At 45.1% G+C, this 20,377-nt stretch overlaps 1 protein-coding gene across 1 annotated transcript in view; it reads right to left on the reverse strand.

Annotated features, from left to right (window-relative positions):
- Positions 1 to 18,110, reverse strand: part of ercc4 (excision repair cross-complementation group 4) — a 40,812-nt gene extending 22,702 nt beyond the window's left edge. The window contains exons 1-4 of the mRNA XM_080207006.1: positions 17,899 to 18,110; positions 9,974 to 10,154; positions 7,372 to 7,567; positions 4,444 to 4,651 (exon numbers count right to left, since the gene is read on the reverse strand). Of these exons, the coding sequence (XP_080063132.1) occupies positions 4,444 to 4,651; positions 7,372 to 7,567; positions 9,974 to 10,154; positions 17,899 to 18,072 (759 nt within the window). The 5' untranslated portion in view covers positions 18,073 to 18,110. The remainder of the gene's footprint in view (positions 1 to 4,443; positions 4,652 to 7,371; positions 7,568 to 9,973; positions 10,155 to 17,898) is intronic.
- Between the last annotated feature and the right edge of the window lie 2,267 nt (positions 18,111 to 20,377).

Genomic DNA, 20,377 nt, shown 5'->3' on the forward strand with positions numbered 1-20,377 from the left:
TGAGAAGCCTCGGAGATTTGCTCCGACATTCAAAGGACCAGTTCACGTAGCTAGTAAAAGCTGAAGATTCAGCATCACATCAGCATACTTGCTTTAGTGCTAAATTAGTCTGAAGAAGGGTCTACGTCTATGGAGTTCCTTTACATTGGCACAACATAGTTAGCTAGCTGTTAAGGTTTACATTGTGTTATGTTTACGTCTTGTAATTGGTAAAAGTTATACTAATTCTTTTTGTTATATTCTAACTGTGTTCTTAAATAAACTTTGTTTGATAAAAGCTCCCTAGTGGGTCACTTGAATCATATCTGGAGTGAAACACCTTAGCTCAGCCATGCCAAATTCAAATGTAAAACTTTAGGTCTAGGCTAACTTCATAAAACACCTTGGAGTTTCTGGCCTGGCTCTTAACAGCAGCAACACTGGCTGACTGTCAATTTTATTCTGTACACTTCCTTAACAACTGGAAATTAAACCAGCTTGTTAAATCATATTTGGCCTTATCTCACTATAGTGTTGATCAGTCTGCCTTCAAGAAAATTTGAAAACTGCATGTGGAGGTAAGCGTAAAATTATGGAATCTGGTTCACATAGCAAGAGGTTTATTTGTTATAACCACAAGGTTATTATGAAGTGCTTTGAAAGATTAGCATGAATAAATTCCGGAGTACCTGGGTTCACTACAGTTTGCTTACTGCTGCAACAGGTCCACAGCAGATGTCATTTACCTGGCCCTGCTCTCAACCCTGGAACATTGAGATAACAAGGACACCTATGTCAGACTTCTATTTATTGCCTACAGCTCAGCCCTCATTATTCCTATAAAATTCATCTCCAAACTCCATGGCCTGGGCCTTGGCACCTCCCTCTGCGACTAGATCCAGAACTTCCTAACTCACAGACCACAATCAGTAAGGATAGGCAACAACACCACCTCCACGATCATCCTCAACACTGGTGCCTCACAAAGCTGTGTTCTCAGTCCCCTACTCTTTATACACCTATTACTGTGCGGCCAAATTCCCCTCCAATCCGATTTTTAAGTTTGCTGATGACACCACCATAGTGAGTCAGATCTCAAACAATGACAGACAGAGTACAGGAATGAGATAGAGAATGTGGTGAACTGGTGCGGCAACAATAATCTCTCCCTCAATGTCAACAAAATGAAGGATGTTGTCATTGACTTCAGGAAGTGTAAAGGAGAACATGCCCCAGTCTACATCAATGGGGACAAAGTAGAAAGGGTTGAGAGCTTCAAGTTTTTAGGTGTCCAGATCACTAACAATCTGTCCTGGTGCCCCTCCCCCCACCAACACTATAGTTACGAAAGCCCATCAATGCCTCTACTTTCTCAGAAGATAAGGAAATTTGGCATGTCAGCTACGACTCTCACCAACGTTTACAGATGAACCATAGAAAGCATTCTTTCTGGTTGTATCACAGCTTGGTATGACTCCTGCTCTGCCCAAGACCGCAAGAAACTATAAAAGGTCATGAATGTACCCAGTCCATCATGCAAACCAGCCTCCCATCCACTGACTCTGTCTACACTTCCGGCTGTCTCGGCAAAGCAGCCAGTCTAATCAACAACCCCACACACCCTGGACGTTCTCTCTTCCACCTTCTTCCTTTGGGAAAAAGATACAAAAGTCTGAGGTCTCTCAAGAACAGCTTCTTCTCTGCTGTTGTCAGACTTCTGAATGGACCTACCTTGCATTAAGTTGATCTTTCTCTACACCCTAGCCATGACTGCAACACTACATCCTGCACTCTCTCGTTTCTTTCTTTATGAACGGTATGCTTTGTCTGTATAGCATGCAAGAAACAATACCTTTCACTGTATGTTAATACATGTGACAATAATAAATCAAAACAAATCGAAAGGTCACACTATCATAGACTAAGGATTGAGCAGTAGAAATATTTGATTTATTATTGTTACATGCATTAGTACACAGTGAAAAGTATTGTTCCTTGTGCGCGATACAACAAAGCATACCATTCATAGAGAAGAAAATGAGAGAATGTAGAATATAGCTAGAGTGTAGGAAAAGATCAACTTAATGCAAGGTAGATTCTGTCAGAAGTCTGATGGCAGCAGGGAAGATTTTAATATCTTTTTCCTAATGAAGAAGGTGGAAGAGAGAATGTCCGGGGTGCAAGGCTTCCTTAATTATGCTGGCTGCTTTGCCAAAGCAGCACGAAGTGTAGACAGCGTCAGTGGAAGGGAGACTGGTTTGCAAGATGGGCTGGGCTACATTCATGACCTTTTGTAGTTCCTTGCTGTCTTGGGCACAGCAGGAATCATACCAAGCTGTGACACAATCAGAAAGAATGCTTTCTATGGTTCATCTGTAAAATGTGAGAGTCATAGCTGACATACCAAATTTCCTTAATCTTCTGCGAAAGTAGAGGCATTGGTGGGCTTTCTTAACTATAGTGTCAGCATGGGAGGGACCAGGACAGGTTGTTGGTGACCTGGACACCTTAAAACTTCCGCGACCCTTTCTACTTCGTCCCCGCTGATGTAGACAGGGGCATGTTCTCCTTTACCCTTCTTGAAGTCGATGACAATCTCATTCGTTTTGTTTCATTGAGGGAGAGATTATTGTTGCTGCACCAATTCAACAGATTCTCACAGACCAACATTGCATGACTCTCTTTGATGGATTCTCCTGTTTCAGTTTTTGCTTGTAAGCTGGGAGCAGGAACACAACCTTGTGGCCTGATTTACCAAAGTGTGGGTGGACAATAGAGTGGTTCACACGTTTAATATTTGTGTAGCAGTGGTCTAGGATGTTTGGCCCTATGGTGGAACAGGAGACACATTGGTGATAACTTATTAGTAAGCTCTTGAGCTTGGCCTGATTGAAGTTTCCGGCCATGATGAACAAGGCCTCGGGATGTTTCATCTCAAGGCTATTCGTCATGGTATATATTTAATCCAGCACGATCTTCACGTCCGCGTGGGTTGGGATGTAAGCTGCCATCAGGATAGTGGAGGCGAACTCCCGCGCAAAGTAGGGGTGACATTTTAGCATCAGGTATTCTAAGTCTGGGGAACAGAAACTTGCCAGTGTTGCTACGTCTAGGCACCACGAGGTGATGATTAAGAGGCAGACTCCACTTCTCCTAGTCTTGCCTGAGGCCACTGTGTGGTCCATTCAGTGGATTGAGAAGCTCTCTGGCTGTAGGGCACTCTCCGGTGAGGCAGCAGTGAGCCATGTCTCCGTGAGACAGAGCTCACGGCAGTCCCTCAGTTCTCTTTGGAAATTAAGTCTGGCTCTAAGTTCATCGAGCCTGAATCCTTCAGATATCATCTGGATCATAAGAGATGTGTTATTCGCTAATGGATAGACTGGTTAAAGTGAAAGTATCAAGGCTGCAGACTTTGCAAGTTCTGTACATAGCTTCACAAAATGGAAGTGCATTGTGAGAATTTCAGCACTTTGGCCAAAATACCTTGCAAAGATTATCTGCTAATTAGTTTTACTGATGGGAACATTCCATGAATTCCAAGGATGCGCAGATTTTAAAAATCTGTCCTCATATATTTTGTCTAAATAGAAGAAGTTGTACATTCTGAATTGGAACCTGCTTTTCATGGTACCCACAAATTACCACCACATCCGCTGAGGGTCAGATGCAGGATTCAAGTGTTAAAGAGGTAGGTGATGAATGAGGTACAACAAGGTCCTACCTTGATAACTTCAACCACTGGAGGTTGCTTCAAGCTGCAGAGAATAAAGCAGGATTTTGGTAGTTACATTTTATTTAACATTTTCTGTAAGCCCAGGGGTTAATTTTAGCAGATCACTTTCCCTGTTTAAAAAATCTGGTTGTATTTTGCAGAAATAGGAATCTCGTCATTCCAAAAGCATTCACCAATTACGCTGGCTCAGCAACAGACTCTACAAGTGGTGAAATAATGGAGGGTGCTTCACCACATGACAAATTCCATTGCTCAGACGTGCTGTCCAGAGAAAGCAAAGAATTAAGTTTAATGTTTATTTGTTAGTGTCACAAGTAAGCTTACATTAACACTGCAATGAAGTTACTGTGAAAATCCCCTAGTTGCCACACTCCGGCACCTAATCGTGTACATTGAGGGAGAGTTTAGCATGGCCAGTGAACCCTAACCAGCACTGTGGGAGGAAACCAGAGCACTCAGAGGAAACCCACGGGAGAACATGCAAACTCCGTACCAACACTGACCCAAGCCGGGAATCGAATCTGGGTCCCTGGCAGTGAGAGGCAGCAGTGCTAACCACCGTGCTACCATGCTGCCCAACAAGAACAACAGGGAATAATGGAAAATGGGGATAACATTACCCTAAAGAACTCCACCTAGATAACACAGGCTGGGTCCTGGCAAATGTTTTTAGACCAAGAACAGGATGCTGAGACCAAAAGGCTTCATTAAAAACACTCAAAATCGCAAACCTTTTCAAATGACATCCCAACAGCGTTCTCAAGAGATAGTTCCTCAACATCCAAAGATGGGTTGAAGCGTTTAAGTTCTTTCAAGCAGGCATTCATTATATCCATTATAGAGGTCTGGATAGCCAGCATGGCGGGTGTCAGAGATACGTGCAACTCTATCACTTCAGGTTTGTGTCTGTCCAGGCAGGAGCCCACTGCCATGTGGAATCTAAGAGGACAGGTAATACTCTAGTGAAAGACAGCAAGAGACATGCAGGACACAGATGCCAATAAACAATCTGTCGTTTGGGAGTAGATCCATTAAATATATCCACTGCCGTATGTGGACAAAATTATTCAATACTACCGTATAGTGTTCCAAGTTTATGAATAATTTTCATTTTATGCCCAATGATAATTAAACTCCTTTCAATGAGCTGGTTTTCTCCTGGAGAAATTCCCAAGCCAGTATTTTTATTGGAAAATTTTAGTAACCATTTAAAATAAATTGAACAGAACGTGTCTGCTAGAATGGAATAAATAATGGAACAGCATATTTCTAAAAGTAAAGTAACAGTTTCAAGGGCAGACTGAAGACTCCACACATCATAATTCATACACAGACCATAAAATATAGGAGCAGCATTAGGCCATTCGGCCCATTGCGTCTGCTCCGCCATTCAATCATGGCTGATGTGTTTCTCATCTCCATTCTCCTGCTTTCTCCCTGTAACCCCTGATCCCCTTACTAATCAAGAACCCATCTATCTTTGTCTTAAAGGCACTCAATGACCTGGCCTCCATAGCCTTCCGCGGCAAAGAGTTCCACAGATTCACCACTCTCTGGCAGAAGAAATTCCTCCTCATCTCTGTTTTAAAGGAGCGCCCCTTCACTCTGAAGTTGTGCCCTTCAATCTACCTTCAATTCACCGGGATAAATAGGTGGGATTGTGGGGATAGGGGCTGGATGGGATTGTTATTGGTGCAGGCTCGATGAGCCAAATGGCCTCTTTCTGCACTGTAGGGATTCTATGATTCTATGACAAAGCTGCAGGCAGCAATTTACCTTCATTTTTTCAGCTGTACAGGTTTCAAAAGTTGACTTGGAAACATCTCACCCACCGTTCCTTCACTGCCTCTGGGTCAAAGCCCTGGAACTCCTTAGCTAACAGCACTCTGGGTGTACCTGCACCACAGTGACTGCAGCAGTTCACCACCACCTGCTCAAGGGCAATTAGGGATGGGCAATAAGTGCTGGCCAGCCAGCGATGCCCATCTCGTGTGAGAGAGTAATTATAAAATTTAATTTTCTTTTGTAACTGCAATAACTGCAAAACTGCAATTTTGTAATGGAATAAAAACCTATGTATTAGAACATAGAACATTACAGCACAGAACAGGCCCTTCGGCCCACGATGTTGCGCCGACCAGTTAAAAAACAATGACCCACTAACCTAAACCAATCCCTTTTCGTCCATAAACCTATCCACGGATCTCTTAAACGCCCCCAAACTAGGCGCATTTACAACCGCAGCAGGCAGGGCATTCCAATCACTCACCACCCTCTGGGTAAAGAACCTACCCCTGACATCCGTCCTATAACTACCCCCCCTTAATTTAAAGCCATGCCCCCTCGTGCTAGCTTTCTCCATCTGAGGAAAAAGGCTATCACCGTCCACCCTATCTAAACCTCTAATCATCTTATATGTTTCAATAAGATCCCCTCTTAGCCGCCTTCTTTCCAGCGAAAACAACCCCAAATCCCTCAGCCTCTCCTCATAGGACCTCCCCTCCATACCAGGCAACATCCTGGTAAACCTCCTCTGCACCCTCTCCAAAGCCTCCACATCCTTCCTGTAATGTGGGGACCAGAACTGCACACAGTACTCCAAGTGCGGCCGCACCAGAGTTGTGTACAGTTGCAACATGACGCTGCGACTCCTAAATTCAATCCCCCTACCAATAAACGCCAAGACACCGTATGCCTTCTTAACAACCCTATCTATGTATTATCTCTATGTATCTATTATCCCTATGTATTATCTCTCTATTATACCTGCTATATTATCTAGTGTCCGAAATGGTAGCCAATGCTACTTATCCAGTATAAAGTGGATCTGATATACACACTGGCAGGGCTTTGAGCTTCTTTATTTAAATATATTCATTTTTGGGACATGGGTGTTGCTGCCTGGCCCCTTAAACTGAGTGGTTTGCTGGGCTATTTCAGAGGGCAGTTGAGAATTGATGTGTCTCTGGAGCCACATGTAGGCCAGACCAGGTAAGGAAGGCAAATTTCCTTCCCTGAAGAACGTTAGTGAACCAGATGGGTTTTCCTGACAATTGACAATGCTTTCATGGTCATCAATAGATTCTTAATTCCAGATTTTTTTTATTGAATTCAAATTCCACCATCTGCTGTGGTGGGATTCGAACCTGGAACCCCTGGAACATAAGCTGACTTTAGTCTAGCGATAATACCACTAGGCTATCGCCTCCTGCTGTGCAGATTCTAAGTGGAACCACCACGTGTCTCCAACAAATAGAATACAGCCTTGGGGTGGAGCTGTGACGTTAACAGAATTATTTGCTTTGGATACATTGGTTTCACACTGGGACATTTTTCTGCAATTATGGTACAAGAATTCCTAGTAGAACATTGACAGTTGTATGAAATGGTGGGCGTTGTCGGTTAATCTCCGAAAATAGGAAACGGCTGCACCCAATCAGTGAAATAAAAATCAGATTGAAACTTGTTTTTGCCACTTTGTTGAGTGAGTGCTGGAATCGCTGGAGATGCAGCGTTCTGTGCATCGAACACATGTTCTGTGGAGCCAAACAAAGGCTTTGAATTGCCAGATTAGCGATTTTTAAGAGGATTTTGACAGATGAAGAGCAGTGCAATCGGCATTGCAGGCAGGTTAAGCCGATTCTGCTGATGCCGCTTACCTGGGCCAGAGATACAGCTTTCGAACAAACAAATTGCGCATCACCCGTTCCACTCGGCAGAATCCGAGATTAAAGGCCACTGCATTGTCTGTGAAAGCCTTGATAAAACCCTGCTTGTTCTTCTGTCGATACAGCCGAAGGATAAATGCTTCCTGACATGATTCAATGATTCTGTGAGCTTTGTAGACTAAAATACCTGCAAAGACATAAGTATTCCAACACACACTTTGTCACAGGAGCCACTGAAGCAACTAGGCCAAGTCTGCAAGTGTGGTGTAAGCATTATTACATTTTCTAGAACAGGGACCCCGGTGTCTATATATCATGTAGCCCAGTTATCTCAAATTTAATAAAATGCAATATGTGGAATCCCATAGATTTATACACTCAGTTATGAAAGCTGACAGCATCAACACCTTTGAAGGAGTGTTAGAGCATTAGTTCTCTTTCAGGTGATTGCTCATTCAGAATGATTAACTTTTTCAAAGGCCAAAAGAGAAAATACTGGAAAATCTCAACAGGTCTGGCAGCAACTACAAGGAGAGCAAAGAGCTGACGGTTAGAGTCCGGTTGACCCTTTGTCAAAGCTAAAAGGTATAGAAAGTGGGAGATATTTATATTGCAGGGTGAGGGAATGAAAGATGAGACTTGGCAACAGAAACCAGGGGAAAGGCTGCTAATGGCTGTCCACGGACAGAATAAAGGGTGTGAATGGCCAAATGGCACAGAAGCTGAAATCAGAGGGTATTTTGATGACAACAGCGCCCTGTTTCTCGGCAGGTTTGATAACAATGACATCCTTTCCAAGGAGTGGTCAACAGCCAAAGACAGTCTCCATCCCTCCAAACAATTACCACAGGGCAGCTACCCACAGTACCGACGCTATAGTCAAGGAAGCCCACCAACTCCAGTCTCCTGGCAAAAGTGAGGATACTTGCAACTGAAATGGGATTGGTTGCTGTGCGGCCGTCACTGCTCGTAGCTAGAAGGATGGCGATGGTTTATTACTATCAGTGTGTTCTCTGATTTTAAATGGAGGAGTTTGGGAAGATTAGATCTTGATTTCCCTCAATTTAATGAATGTATGTTCCATTTTCAGAATAGGCACCTGGCATTCTGGCTGTGATTTATGCTCCCACTGGCTAATCTTCATTCTTCACTATTCACGAGATAGAGAATCTGGTGAACTGGTGCGCTGACAATAATCTCTCCCTCAATGTTATCAAAATAAAGGACATAGTTATCAAGTTCAGGAAGTGTAGTGGAGAACACGCTTCTGTCTACATCAATGGGGATGCAGTGGAAATGGTCGAGAGCTTCACGTTTCTAGGTGTCCAGATCACCAACAACCTGTCCTGGTCCCCACATTCCGACGCGATAGTTAGAAGAGCCCACCAACACCTCGACTTTCTCAGGAGATTAAGGAAATTTGGCATGTCAGCTATGACTCTTACCAACTTTTACACATGCACCATAGAAAGCATCTTTTCCGGATATATCACAGCTTGATATGGCTCCTGCTCTGCCCAAGACCGCAAGAAACTACAAAGTATGGTGAATGAAGCCCAGTCTCATCACACAAACCAGCCCCCTATCCATGGACTCTGTCTACACTTCCTGCTGCCTCAGAAAAGCAGCCAGCATAATTAAGGACCCCACGCATCCCGGCCATACGCTCTCCATCTTCTTCCGGGGAAAGGGATACAAAAGTCTCAGGTCACATACTAACTGACACAAGAACAGCTTCTTCCCTGCTGCCATCAGATTTTTGAATGGACCTACCTTATGTTAGTGTTTCTCTAGATCCTAGCTATGACTGTAACACTACATTCTGTGTCCTCTTCTTTTCTTCTCTATGAATGGTATGTATGGCACGCAAGAAACAATACTTTTCACTATATACTAACACGTGACAATAATAAATTAAATTAAATCAAGAAATCAATCCCTGCATTTTTACTGACCATCTTGAACAGAGAGTTGCATATCAGAAAGCAAGTCTAAATTTCTGCTGTGTCACAGATGGAAAGCATTTGAAGAAGATTTAAAAGGAACACTGATGACAGAAGACAGAGAGGGCAATGTCCAGCATTTCTAAATGTTACGATAGCAAATTGATGAAGGTATTTTTACTGCAGGAAGAGGAGGCAATATCAAAGGCTTTCTATTTTATTTCGAAGCAAATGGAATATAAATGAAACATTTTTGCCTGATCCTCTTTGGGATGTAGGCATCACTGCTAAGGTCAACATTTGTTGCCCAAACCTATTGTCCATAAATGATTGGCTGGCCGGGCCATTTTATTGGGCTGTTAAGAATGTCCTGTGGGCCTGGAGTCATGCGTAGTCCAGTTCTGGTAAGGGTGGCAGGCTAAAGAACATCAGTGAATTGGATGGCTTTTAACAAGAATCTGGTAGTTACGTTGTCACCGTTACTGGCACTAACTTTACAGTCAAAGTTCATTTATTAATTTCATTGAGATTCCCCAGTTGGCATGCTAGGAACTGAACTCCGGCCCTGGATCATTTGTTCAGGCTTCCGGTTTCCTAGTCCTTTGTGTTTACAGGAGTTAAAAATAAATCCAGACCAGTGGGCCACTTACCTGTAATAAGATTTGCAGGAATACGATCTGTCAAGAGGTCGACGACGAGAATCCGGCTGGTCACAAACAAGACCCCACCTTCAGTGTATACCGTATACCGCTCGTTACTGGGAATTTCATTGGTAATGACGCGAGGAAGATGTGACACTCCTTCTGAGCGCAGCTGCTCAATAAAATATTGCTGAAAGAGAGAAAAGCAATTGTTTAATAAAACTCCCTCTTTCCTGTGTCACGTAGATGCCAGTCACTGAACCAATACAAATGTAGAAGGTGGCCATTCAGCCCATTGTGCCTGCACTGGCTCCCTGAATGAGCAATTCACAGAGTACCATTCCCCCACCTTCTCCCCTACAAGCCCAAAGATTCTTCTTTCTCAATTGGTTTAAAACCCTCCTGAACGCCTCAATTGAATCTGCCTCCACCACGCGACCGGAAGTCCTCACTTTAACCTGTCCCACTTATCCTTTGGGGCATGTTTTTCCAATTTTTGTTGCCATTTTCAGTTTTACGTCATCTGCACTCTGACTTCGAACCACTGTCTCGGAACGGGAGCTGGAAAGAGTAGCGGGTTGTTGAACCTCTGCTTTAGACTGGATTGGACTGTGGGCAGAGACAAGTGGGAAAGAGAGACAGAGGCAGAGTAGGGAAAGAGAGAGCGAGACACATACAGAGAGATGGCATGGAGGCACAGTGGTTAGCACTGCTGCCTCACAGTGCCAGGGACCCGGGCTCAATTCCCGTCTCGTGCGACTGTGGATTTTGCATGTTCTCCCTGTGTTTGCACAGGTTTCCTCCGGGTGCTCTGGCTTCCTCCCACACTCCAAAAGCACTCTCTCATTTCCTTCTCTATGAACAGTATGTTTTGTCTGTATAGCGCACAAGAAACAATACTTTTCACTAAATACTAATACCTGTGACAGGAATAAATCAAATCAAAATCAATGCACAGGTTAGGTTGGCTGACCATATTAAATTATCCCTGAGTATCTCAAGATTGATAGGTTGGGAGGGATTAACGGGGTAAATATATGGAGTTATGGGGATAGAGCCTGGGTAAGATGTTCCGTCAAGTGCAGACTCGACAAACTGAATGGCTTCCTTCTGCAGGTTGGGACTATGACAGAGTGGGAAAGGAAAGCAAGGAAAAAGTTGAATCGTTTCAGGAGAACTGTGGGTGAGACACAGAAGATGTGCTTGTAATTTGCAAGTTACTGGAGCTAGGGTTGCACAGTGCTTCACATGTTTGGTGCAGAATTTCAATTGTTGCATTGGGTTTTCATGGGCAAATGTCTGAAGGGGTGGCAAGGTGATTAACATTGTTCCCTCACAGCGCCAGGAACACGGGTTTGATTCCTGACTTGGGTCACTGTCTACGTGGAGTTTGCACATTCTCCCCATGTCTGCGTGGGTTTCCTCCAGGTGCTCCTGTTTCCTTCCACAATCCAAAGAAGGTTAGGTGGATTGGCCATGCTAAATTGCCTCTTAGCGTCAGGGGGATTGACAGGGTAAATACGTGGGGTTACATGGATAAAGCTTGGGTGGGATGGTTGTCAGTGCAGGTTCGGTGGGGCGAATGGCCTCATTCCGCACTGTACAGATTCTATGATTCTGTGAATAGGGCATGACAATTAGGGATGGGCAATAAATGCCAGCCTACCCAGTGACAGACATCCCCAGAATCCGTGAGAATCAAAATAAAATTATAATATTGATACATAGTAAACAATATCAGCATCTTCACTTTAAAATGAGGTGTTACTACACCCAGTGAGGAAGTACTGTTCTATTTTGCAAGGTAGCACCCTCCAAGTGGTGACCAATGGTATGTGAAAACTGCAGTCAAGAGAAACCTTAAATTCCGACCGTCTGGATTTTTCACAGATCAGCTTTCCATATGGGATTTATCTTCAGGAAGAATTGAATGGGGATGAGGCAGCTGAAACGGGATGGGAGTACAGAACTCCAGTTGAAGATCTAGTGCTGGCATCAATGTGACGGGCAAATCAGCTTTATGATTCTAAGCACCATCACACAATTTGTCTGGGCAGGTTAGCAGGATAATTCCTTCAGTGAATTTGTGCATCAAAGGTTCCCCTGCTCTTTTTGCCCAGACCTCTCAATAACGTGTCCAGAAATACATGTATACAAGGTGTCATAATTCAGGTCAAAAACTCCAAGTTATTTTATGAAGTTAACCATAAGTTTTATACTTTGAATTTGGCCAGGGTAAGCATGTTTCACTTCAGATCTGATTCAACAGACCCACTAGGGAGCTTTTATCAAACAAAATTTATTTAAGGATACTTGTATAGAAAGAAAGTTAGCAATAACTTTTACCAATCACAACCAAGAAAAAAAAGTATGATATTGTACAAACCTTAACTAGATGTACTGTTTCAAAACAACAAACCTCCTTACAAACTTACACTTGCAACAGGTTTAGCACAGAAAATACGAATGCTCACATGATTTTGGAACTTAGTCCTTTGGTTGGAAAGCTGAAACTGACTTCACAGCCTTGGAACTTCCAGCAGACCTCAAGGTAGAGGTAAAGCCATTACTCGCTTCTAACTTTTAGCCAGCAAACCACTTACAACAAAGCTTTCACTCCAGGAAGTCAAGAAAATCTGTTTTCAACATAGCTGAGCATAGGGAGAGAGACATACACACACTGCCTTCAGCCACGAGTCCACACATCTTCAGTAGCCAAAACTGTAAGTAAAAGAACTCTTGTCACCTGACCTATCAATTATTCTTCCCCCAACAATTCAAAAGGGTCGTAAACTTGTAAAACATTGCTTCAGGCCCAGATTAAAAATAAACAAAACCCTATTTAAACAGCAATAAAAAGACCTCTACTCAGGCAGCAGCGCTGCATTGAAAAAAACAAAGCTGCTTACAAACCGCATTCCTTCATCAAACAAATTTGTAAAATATGATTTTTCTATAAGATCATTTTTGTGCAGAAAGAGACCATTGGACCCACTGACTTTCTACCATATTCTGTCTCTGACAAAGTATCTTGCCCAGGCCCACTCCCTGTAACCCCACACATTTATCGTAGTTAATCCTCTAACCTACACATCTTGGGACACTAAGGGGCAATTTAGCATGATCAATTCACCTAATCTGCACATCTTTGGGTGGAGAGGGGAAACCAGGGCACCTGGAGGAAGCCCACTCAGACATGGCGAGAACGTGCAAACTCCACAAAGGCAGTCACCTGAGGCTGGAATTGAACCCAGATCCCTGACGCCGTGAGGCAGCAGTGCTAACCACTGTGCCACCCCTAATTAATCCCTATGGCTTGCATATCTGAAACCTACAGACGGTGCTTCATGAGAAGGGAGTGATGGATTCTTAATGGGGGAAACAAGCCTAAGTACAGATTTTTAAAAACTGTTTAAGCTGCCAATTAGAGAAAGTCTGCATGGATTTACAAAAGAGAAATCACATTTGATGAATCTACTGGAAATCTTTGAGGATGTGACTAGTAGAGTTGGCCAAAGAGAACCAGTGGATTTGTTTATTTAGGTACTATAGAAGGCTTTTGACAAGGTCTCACATTACAGACTACTATGTAAAACTAAGGCACAAGGGATTGCAGGTAATGTTTTGAGATGGATAGAAAGCAAAGAGTTGGCACAGCTGGGTCTTTTTCTGATTGGCAGTCAGTGACTAGTGGGGTTCCGCCAGGATCTGTGCTCGGACCCCAACTGTTCACATCATATATTAATGATTTGGAAGAGGGAACGGAATGTAATATCTCCAAATTTGCAGACGATACAAAGCTGGGTAGGAGGGTGAGCTGTGAGGAGGATGCAGAGATGCTTCAGCGTGATTTGGACAGGCTGAGTGTGCGGGCATCTGCATGGCAGATGCAGTATAATGTGGATCAATGTGAAGTTATCCATTTTAGTAGCAATAATAGGAAGACAGATTATTTGAATGGGTGTAAATTGAGAGGTGGATACTCAGCAAGACCTTGGTGCTCTTATGTCCTCGTGCATCAGTCGTTGAAAGTAAGCATGCAGGTACAGCAGGCAGTAAAGAAGGCAAATGGTATGCTGGCCTTCATAGCAAGAGGATTTGAGTATAGGGATAGGAATGTTTTGCTGCAATTGTACAGGGCATTGGTGAGGCCACACCTGGAGTATTGCGTGCAGTTTTAATGTCCTTGTCTGAGGAAGGATGTCCTTGCTAGGGGGAGTACAGTGAAGATTTACCAGGCTGATTCCTGGGATGGCAGGTCTGTCATATAGGAGAGACTAAGTTGGTTAGGATTATCTTCATTGGAGTTTAGAAGAGTGAGAGGGGATCTCATAGAAACTTATAAAATTCGAACAGGGTTAGACAGGGTAGATTCAGAAAAAATGTTCCCAATGGTGGGGGAGTCTAGAACTAGTGGTCGTAGTTTGAGGATAAGGGGTAAACCTTTTAGAACTGAGGTGAGGAGAAATTTCTTCACCCAGAGGGTGGTGAAGGTGTGGAGTTTTTAGGTATCCAGATCACCAACAACCTGTCTTGGTCCCTCCATGCTGAGGCTATAGTTAAGAAAGCCACCAATGCCTCTACTTTCCGAGGAGACTAAGGAAATTTCATGTCAGCTATGACTCTCACCAACCTTTACAGATGCACTAGAGAAAGTATTTTTTCTGGATGTATCGCAGCTTGGTATGGCTCCTGTTCTGACCGCAAGAAACTACAAAGGGTCGTGAATGAAGTCCATCACGCAAACCAGCCTCTCGTCCATGGACACAGTCTACACTTCCTACTGCCTTGGAAAAGCAGCCAGCATAATTAAGGATCCCACAAACCCTGGACATTCTCTCTTAAACGTCTTTCATCGGAAAAGAAATACAAAAGTCTGAGGACACGTACCAATCAACTCAAAAACAACTTCTTCCCTGCTATCATCGGACTTTTGAATGGCCCTATCATATATTCAGTTACTCTTTCTCTAGATTTTAGCTATGACAGTAACACACAGACTGCACTTTCTCCTTTCCTTTCCTATGTATGGTTTAGCATGCAAGAAACAATACTTTTCACTGTATAATAATCCATGTGACAATAATAAATCAAATCAAATCACAGTAAGTAGTTGAGGCCAAAACATAGTTTGATTTCAAGAAGGAATTAGATATAGCTCTAGGGATCAAGGAATATGGGGGAAGGAGGGGTCAGGATATTGAATTCGATCAGCCACGATCAACATCAACAATGGAGAATGCTTGAAGGGCTGAATGGCCTACTCCTACTTGTAGTTTCTATGCAATGAAGAGACTGCCTACCATGGTGCGGACAGGACAGTAGGAAGATCAGACCAGCTATGTTGGTTATAAACTGGAGGAAGGTTAAGGAATCCAAGTTATTTATACATTCAATAATCAGTGCTTGGATGGTTAATTAATGTTGACCAATTAGCCAGTCGACACTAATTATGAATCCACAGTTGGCATATTGCATGTTTAATTAATCTAAAAATAAGTCATGGACATCTGCATTAGGCATGTGACCTCAACAGCCAGTTAGATGAAGTGTATATGTGAACTTTAACCTTTGCGTATATTTGTTGGTAAAAGCACAATGCAAAACTGATTTTTTTTGATTATTGCTGCAACTGCCTCAGTACTCAATGCCGACAACTGCCAATCTCCAAATGCAATTTTACAACTCATCCGCTTCATCCTGAACCACAATGTCTTCACCTTCAACAATCAGTTCTTCATCGAGACACATGGAACAGCCATAGGGACCAAATTTGCACCTCAATATGCCAACATCTTCATGCACAGGTTTGAACAAGACCTCTTCACCGCACAGGACCTTCAACCAATGCTATACACTAGACACATCGAAGACATTTTCTTCCTTTGGACTCATGGAGAACTATCACTTAAACAACTATATGATGACATCAAACAAGTTCCATCAGACTCACCATGGACTACTCTCCGGAGTCGATTGCATTCTTGGACACACGCATCTCCATCAAGGATGGTCACCTCAGCACCTCACTATATCGCAAGCCCTTGGATAACCTCACGATGCTCCATTTCTCCAGCTTCCACCCTAAACACGTTAAAGATGCCATCCCCTACAGACAAGCCCTCCGTATACACAGGATCTGCTCAGATGAGGAGGATTGCAACAGACCCCTCCAAACGATGAAAGATGCCCTCATAAGAACAGGATATGACGCTCGACTCATTGAATGACAGTTCCGACGCGCCACAGTAACAAACCGCACCGAGCTCCTCAGAAGATAAACATGGGACATGGCGGACAGAGCACTCTTCGTCGTCCAGTACTTCCCCGGAGCGGAGCAGCAATGACATCTTCTCCGGAGTCTTCAACATGTCTTTGATGGAGATGAACATCTCGCCAAGGCCATTGCCACATCCCCACTTCTTGCCTTCAACTGCACAACCTCAAACAAACCATTGTCCACAGCAAACTATGCTGCCTTCAGGAGAACAGTGATCACGATACTACACAACCCTGCCACACAACCTCTGCAAGATGTGCCAGATCATCGACAGGGATGTTATCATCTCACACAAGAACACCATCCACCAGGTACATGGTACGTACTCTTGCAACTCGGCCAACGTTGTCTACCTGATACGCTACAGGAAAGAATGTCCTGAGGCATGGTACATTGGGGAGACCATGCAAACACTACGATAGCGGATGAATGAACACCACTGGACAATCACCAGGCAAGAGTGTTCTCTTCCTGTTGGCGAACACTTCAGCGGTCACAGGCATTCAGCTCTGATCTTCGGGTAAGCATTCTGCAAGGCGGCCTTCATGACACATGACAGCGCAGAGTCGCTGAGCAGAGACTGATAGCCAAGTTCTGCACACATGAGGATGGCCTCAACTGGGATCTTGGGTTCATGTCACACTATCTGTAACCCCCACGACTTGCCTTGGCTTGCAAATTTTCATTAGTTACATCTCTTTAACCTGTGCTTAACCCTCTCTCCACTCACACTGTCTGTGCTTTTAAGACTTGATTACCTGTAAAAACTCACCCTCTAGAAACGAATGCTAACATTGAATTTGCCTTCCTACCTGCCAACTGAACTTGCACGTTAACTTTAAGAGAATTGCATCCATATTTATGTCACATAAATAAAAGTAGTTCTCAAACTCCAGAAAGAAACTGCCCACGGCTCTCTATCCCATTTAACGCGCTTACGGGCTGAATGGCCCCAATCCTTTCCGAGAGTGAAAGGTGTCACTGTCAGCTTCCAATCCACACCCTGGGAGCTCAAGGTGAGGATCCTAGCCAGACATAGGGAGGTGGAACAAGCCCACACCAAATCTCTCAATCCCAGACCCCAGTTCCCACTGCCCCAGGGCCCCCAGATCACTGACCCCCAGCTCCCTAGTACCCTCAGATCTCCAGGCCCACCAGATCCCCAGTCCCACCACATCCCAGTCAACCAGATCCCCACCAACCAGGTCCCCAAGCCCACCAGATCCTAATCAACCAGATCTCCAAGCCCACCAGATCCCCACCAACCAGATCCCAATCAACCAGATCTCCAAGCCCACCAGATCCCCACCAACCAGATCCCCAAGCCCACCAGATCCTAATCAACCAGATCTCCAAGCCCACCAGATCCCCACCAACCAGATCCTAATCAACCAGATCTCCAAGCCCACCAGATCCCCACCAACCAGATCCCCGCCCACCAGATCCCCAAGCCCACCAGATCCCAATCAACCAGATCCCCAGACCCATCAGATCCCAATCAACCAGATCCCCAGACCCATCAGATCCTTGGGCCCAGCCGCCTCCCAGTCCCAGTCTCCCTGTGCCTGTTGGACGGGCTCGGTGTTGAGCACCAGGCCCAGGCCCAGGCCCGGATCCTCGGCCTCCCCCAGGCCCGCGGCCCGTCTCGGTGTACCTGCTCTGCGGTGTCGGTGTTGAGCACCGGGACCAGGCTGCCGGCCTCGCTGTACAGCTTGAGGAAGTTGTAGAGAATTCTGTCCACTCCCAGCCCCTTGGCCGTGATCACCAGCCCGTCCTGGTGGAACAGGTCCAGGAAAATCTGACTCTCGTGTTCCAGCAGCGGCGCCATCGCCACTCGGCCCGTCCGGCCCAGCCTAGCCCAGCCAACCGGCCCCGTCACCCTGGAGACCGCCGCCTTCACTCACACTGACCTCCGCCGCCAGCGCCAACCGCAGGTGGGGGAGCGCAGAGCAGACTCCCCCTCCGCCGCCAGCGCCAACGGAAGGCGGGAGAGCGCAAAGCACGGTCCCCCTCCGCCGCCAGCGTCAACTGCAGATGGGAGAACGCAAAGCAGAATCCCCCTCCGCCGCCAGCGCCAACCGCAGGTGGGAGAGCGCAAAGCAGGCTTCCCTCCGCCGCCAGCGCCAACTGTAGGTGGGAGAGCGCAAAGCAGCCTCCCCTCCGCCGCCAGCGCCAACTGCAGGTGGGAGGGCGCAGAGCAGGCTCCCCTCCGCCGCCAGCGCCCACTGCAGGCGGGAAAGCGCAGAGCAGGCTCCCCTTCAGGGTTCAGTGTGTCTGACTCTGTATCTGCACAAACTATCCTGAGAAAGGTTCATCCAACTGAAACATTCCCTGTCTCTCTCTCTCCACACATACTGACTGACCTCCTGAACAGAATAAGAAGTCTGACAACACCAGGTTAAAGTCCAACCAATTTATTTGATAGTAAACTCACAAGCTTTCGGGGTTAGCCCCTTCGTCAGGTGAATGGAGAGTTCTGGCCTCAGACAGAGCGTATAAAGCACAGACAGCTTACAGATTACTGATTAGAACGCAAATCTTTACAACCAACTTGCTATTCAAGTCTTAAGGATGCAGACAATGTGAGTGGAGAGAGCGTTAGGTTAAAGAGATGTGTATTGTCTCCAGACAGTGAACCCAGGCAAGTCACGGGGGTGACAGATAGTGCGACATGAACCCAAGATCCCGGTTGAGATCGTCCTGAACAGAACCCAGAGGGGTGTAAAAGTCACAAACCTCTCGCTGAGTAATCAGGAGGAGATCATGATCATTAGGTGGTAAATCAGGTAAATTGCTGGTAGGAAACCAGGCATGGTGTTGTGTAATCACAACTAATTGAAATTGAATGGCACTGTCTGTCAAATGTAATTAGGCAGCGGAAATAACTGCACCATTTATTCACCCAGAATCGGTGTTCATTCATCCTTCTGAAACACTGAACCCAAAATGCCAGAGGGTGTGAGAGAGACAGAGAGAGAACGCATGCCTCAAACAGACACAGGGAAACAACTGGTGGTGTTCTGTAGGCAGGCGGTTAGTGTTAACATTATCCATCCAGCAGAACGCACTCCTCAACTATTGGCAATCAATCAAAACTCACTCCAACTTGCAAATCAAAGAATAAGATTGAATAAAGAAACTTCATTACTCCAACACTCGAGGCTTCACCATGGCCCATCCCAAACCCCAACAGCTTCTCACTTACACTGAGAGAGCTGACCACCACATCATTTTATCATTGGTTACATAGTTTACGGGGTCAGCTGACCCTTACAGTGCGTTACCATTGGTCACACTGCAGTGGATCCGATGTTTTATCATTGGTCACACTCTAACAAGCATTGCTAACGGGCAGCTAAAAATAAAGTATTTATTAGTCACAATGAGGCTTACATTAACACTGCAGTGAAGTTACTGTGAAAATCCCCAAGTCGCCGCCTGTTCGGGTACACTGAGGGAGAATTTAGCACGGCCAACGCGCCCTAACCAGCACGTCTTTCGGAGGAAACCGGAGCACCCGGAGGAAACCCATGCAGACATGGGGAGAATGTGCAAATTCCGCACAGACAGTGACCCGAGGCTGGGAATCGAACCTGGGTCCCTGAGGCAGCAGTGCTAACCACTGTGACACCCTGTGTGTTATACACGTGTTATAAATGACTGCTACTCACAATGACTTTATCTGATGTGACACTAACTCTCTTTGGTAGAGTTTTTGGCAGGCTGCAGTCACACCCTTTTGGGCACTCAAATGAGAGAGTCTATCTGCACATCACAACATAGAAATAAAACCCTGAAAATGCTGGGAAATCTCAGCAGGTCTGACAGCATCGGTGGAGAGAGTGTCAAGCCGATGTTTCGACTCTGGGTGACCCTTCATCACAGATGGACAGGGTGAAAAAGACACATGTAAATTCGGAGAGAAGAGTTTTCCTCCAGTGCGATTTTGATTTGATTTATTATAGTCACACATATTAGTATACAGTGACAGCACAGTGGTTAATACTGCTGCCTCACAGCACCAGAGATCCAGGTTCAATTCTTGCCTTGGTCAGAGCCTGCACACTCTCCCCGTGTCTGCGTGGGTTTCCTCCGGGTGCTCTGGTTTCCTCCCACGGTCCAAAGATATGCGG

This window comes from Carcharhinus amblyrhynchos, chromosome 18, assembly GCF_965287045.1.
Source record: "Carcharhinus amblyrhynchos chromosome 18, sCarAmb.v2.hapA, whole genome shotgun sequence".
NCBI lineage: Eukaryota > Metazoa > Chordata > Chondrichthyes > Carcharhiniformes > Carcharhinidae > Carcharhinus > Carcharhinus amblyrhynchos.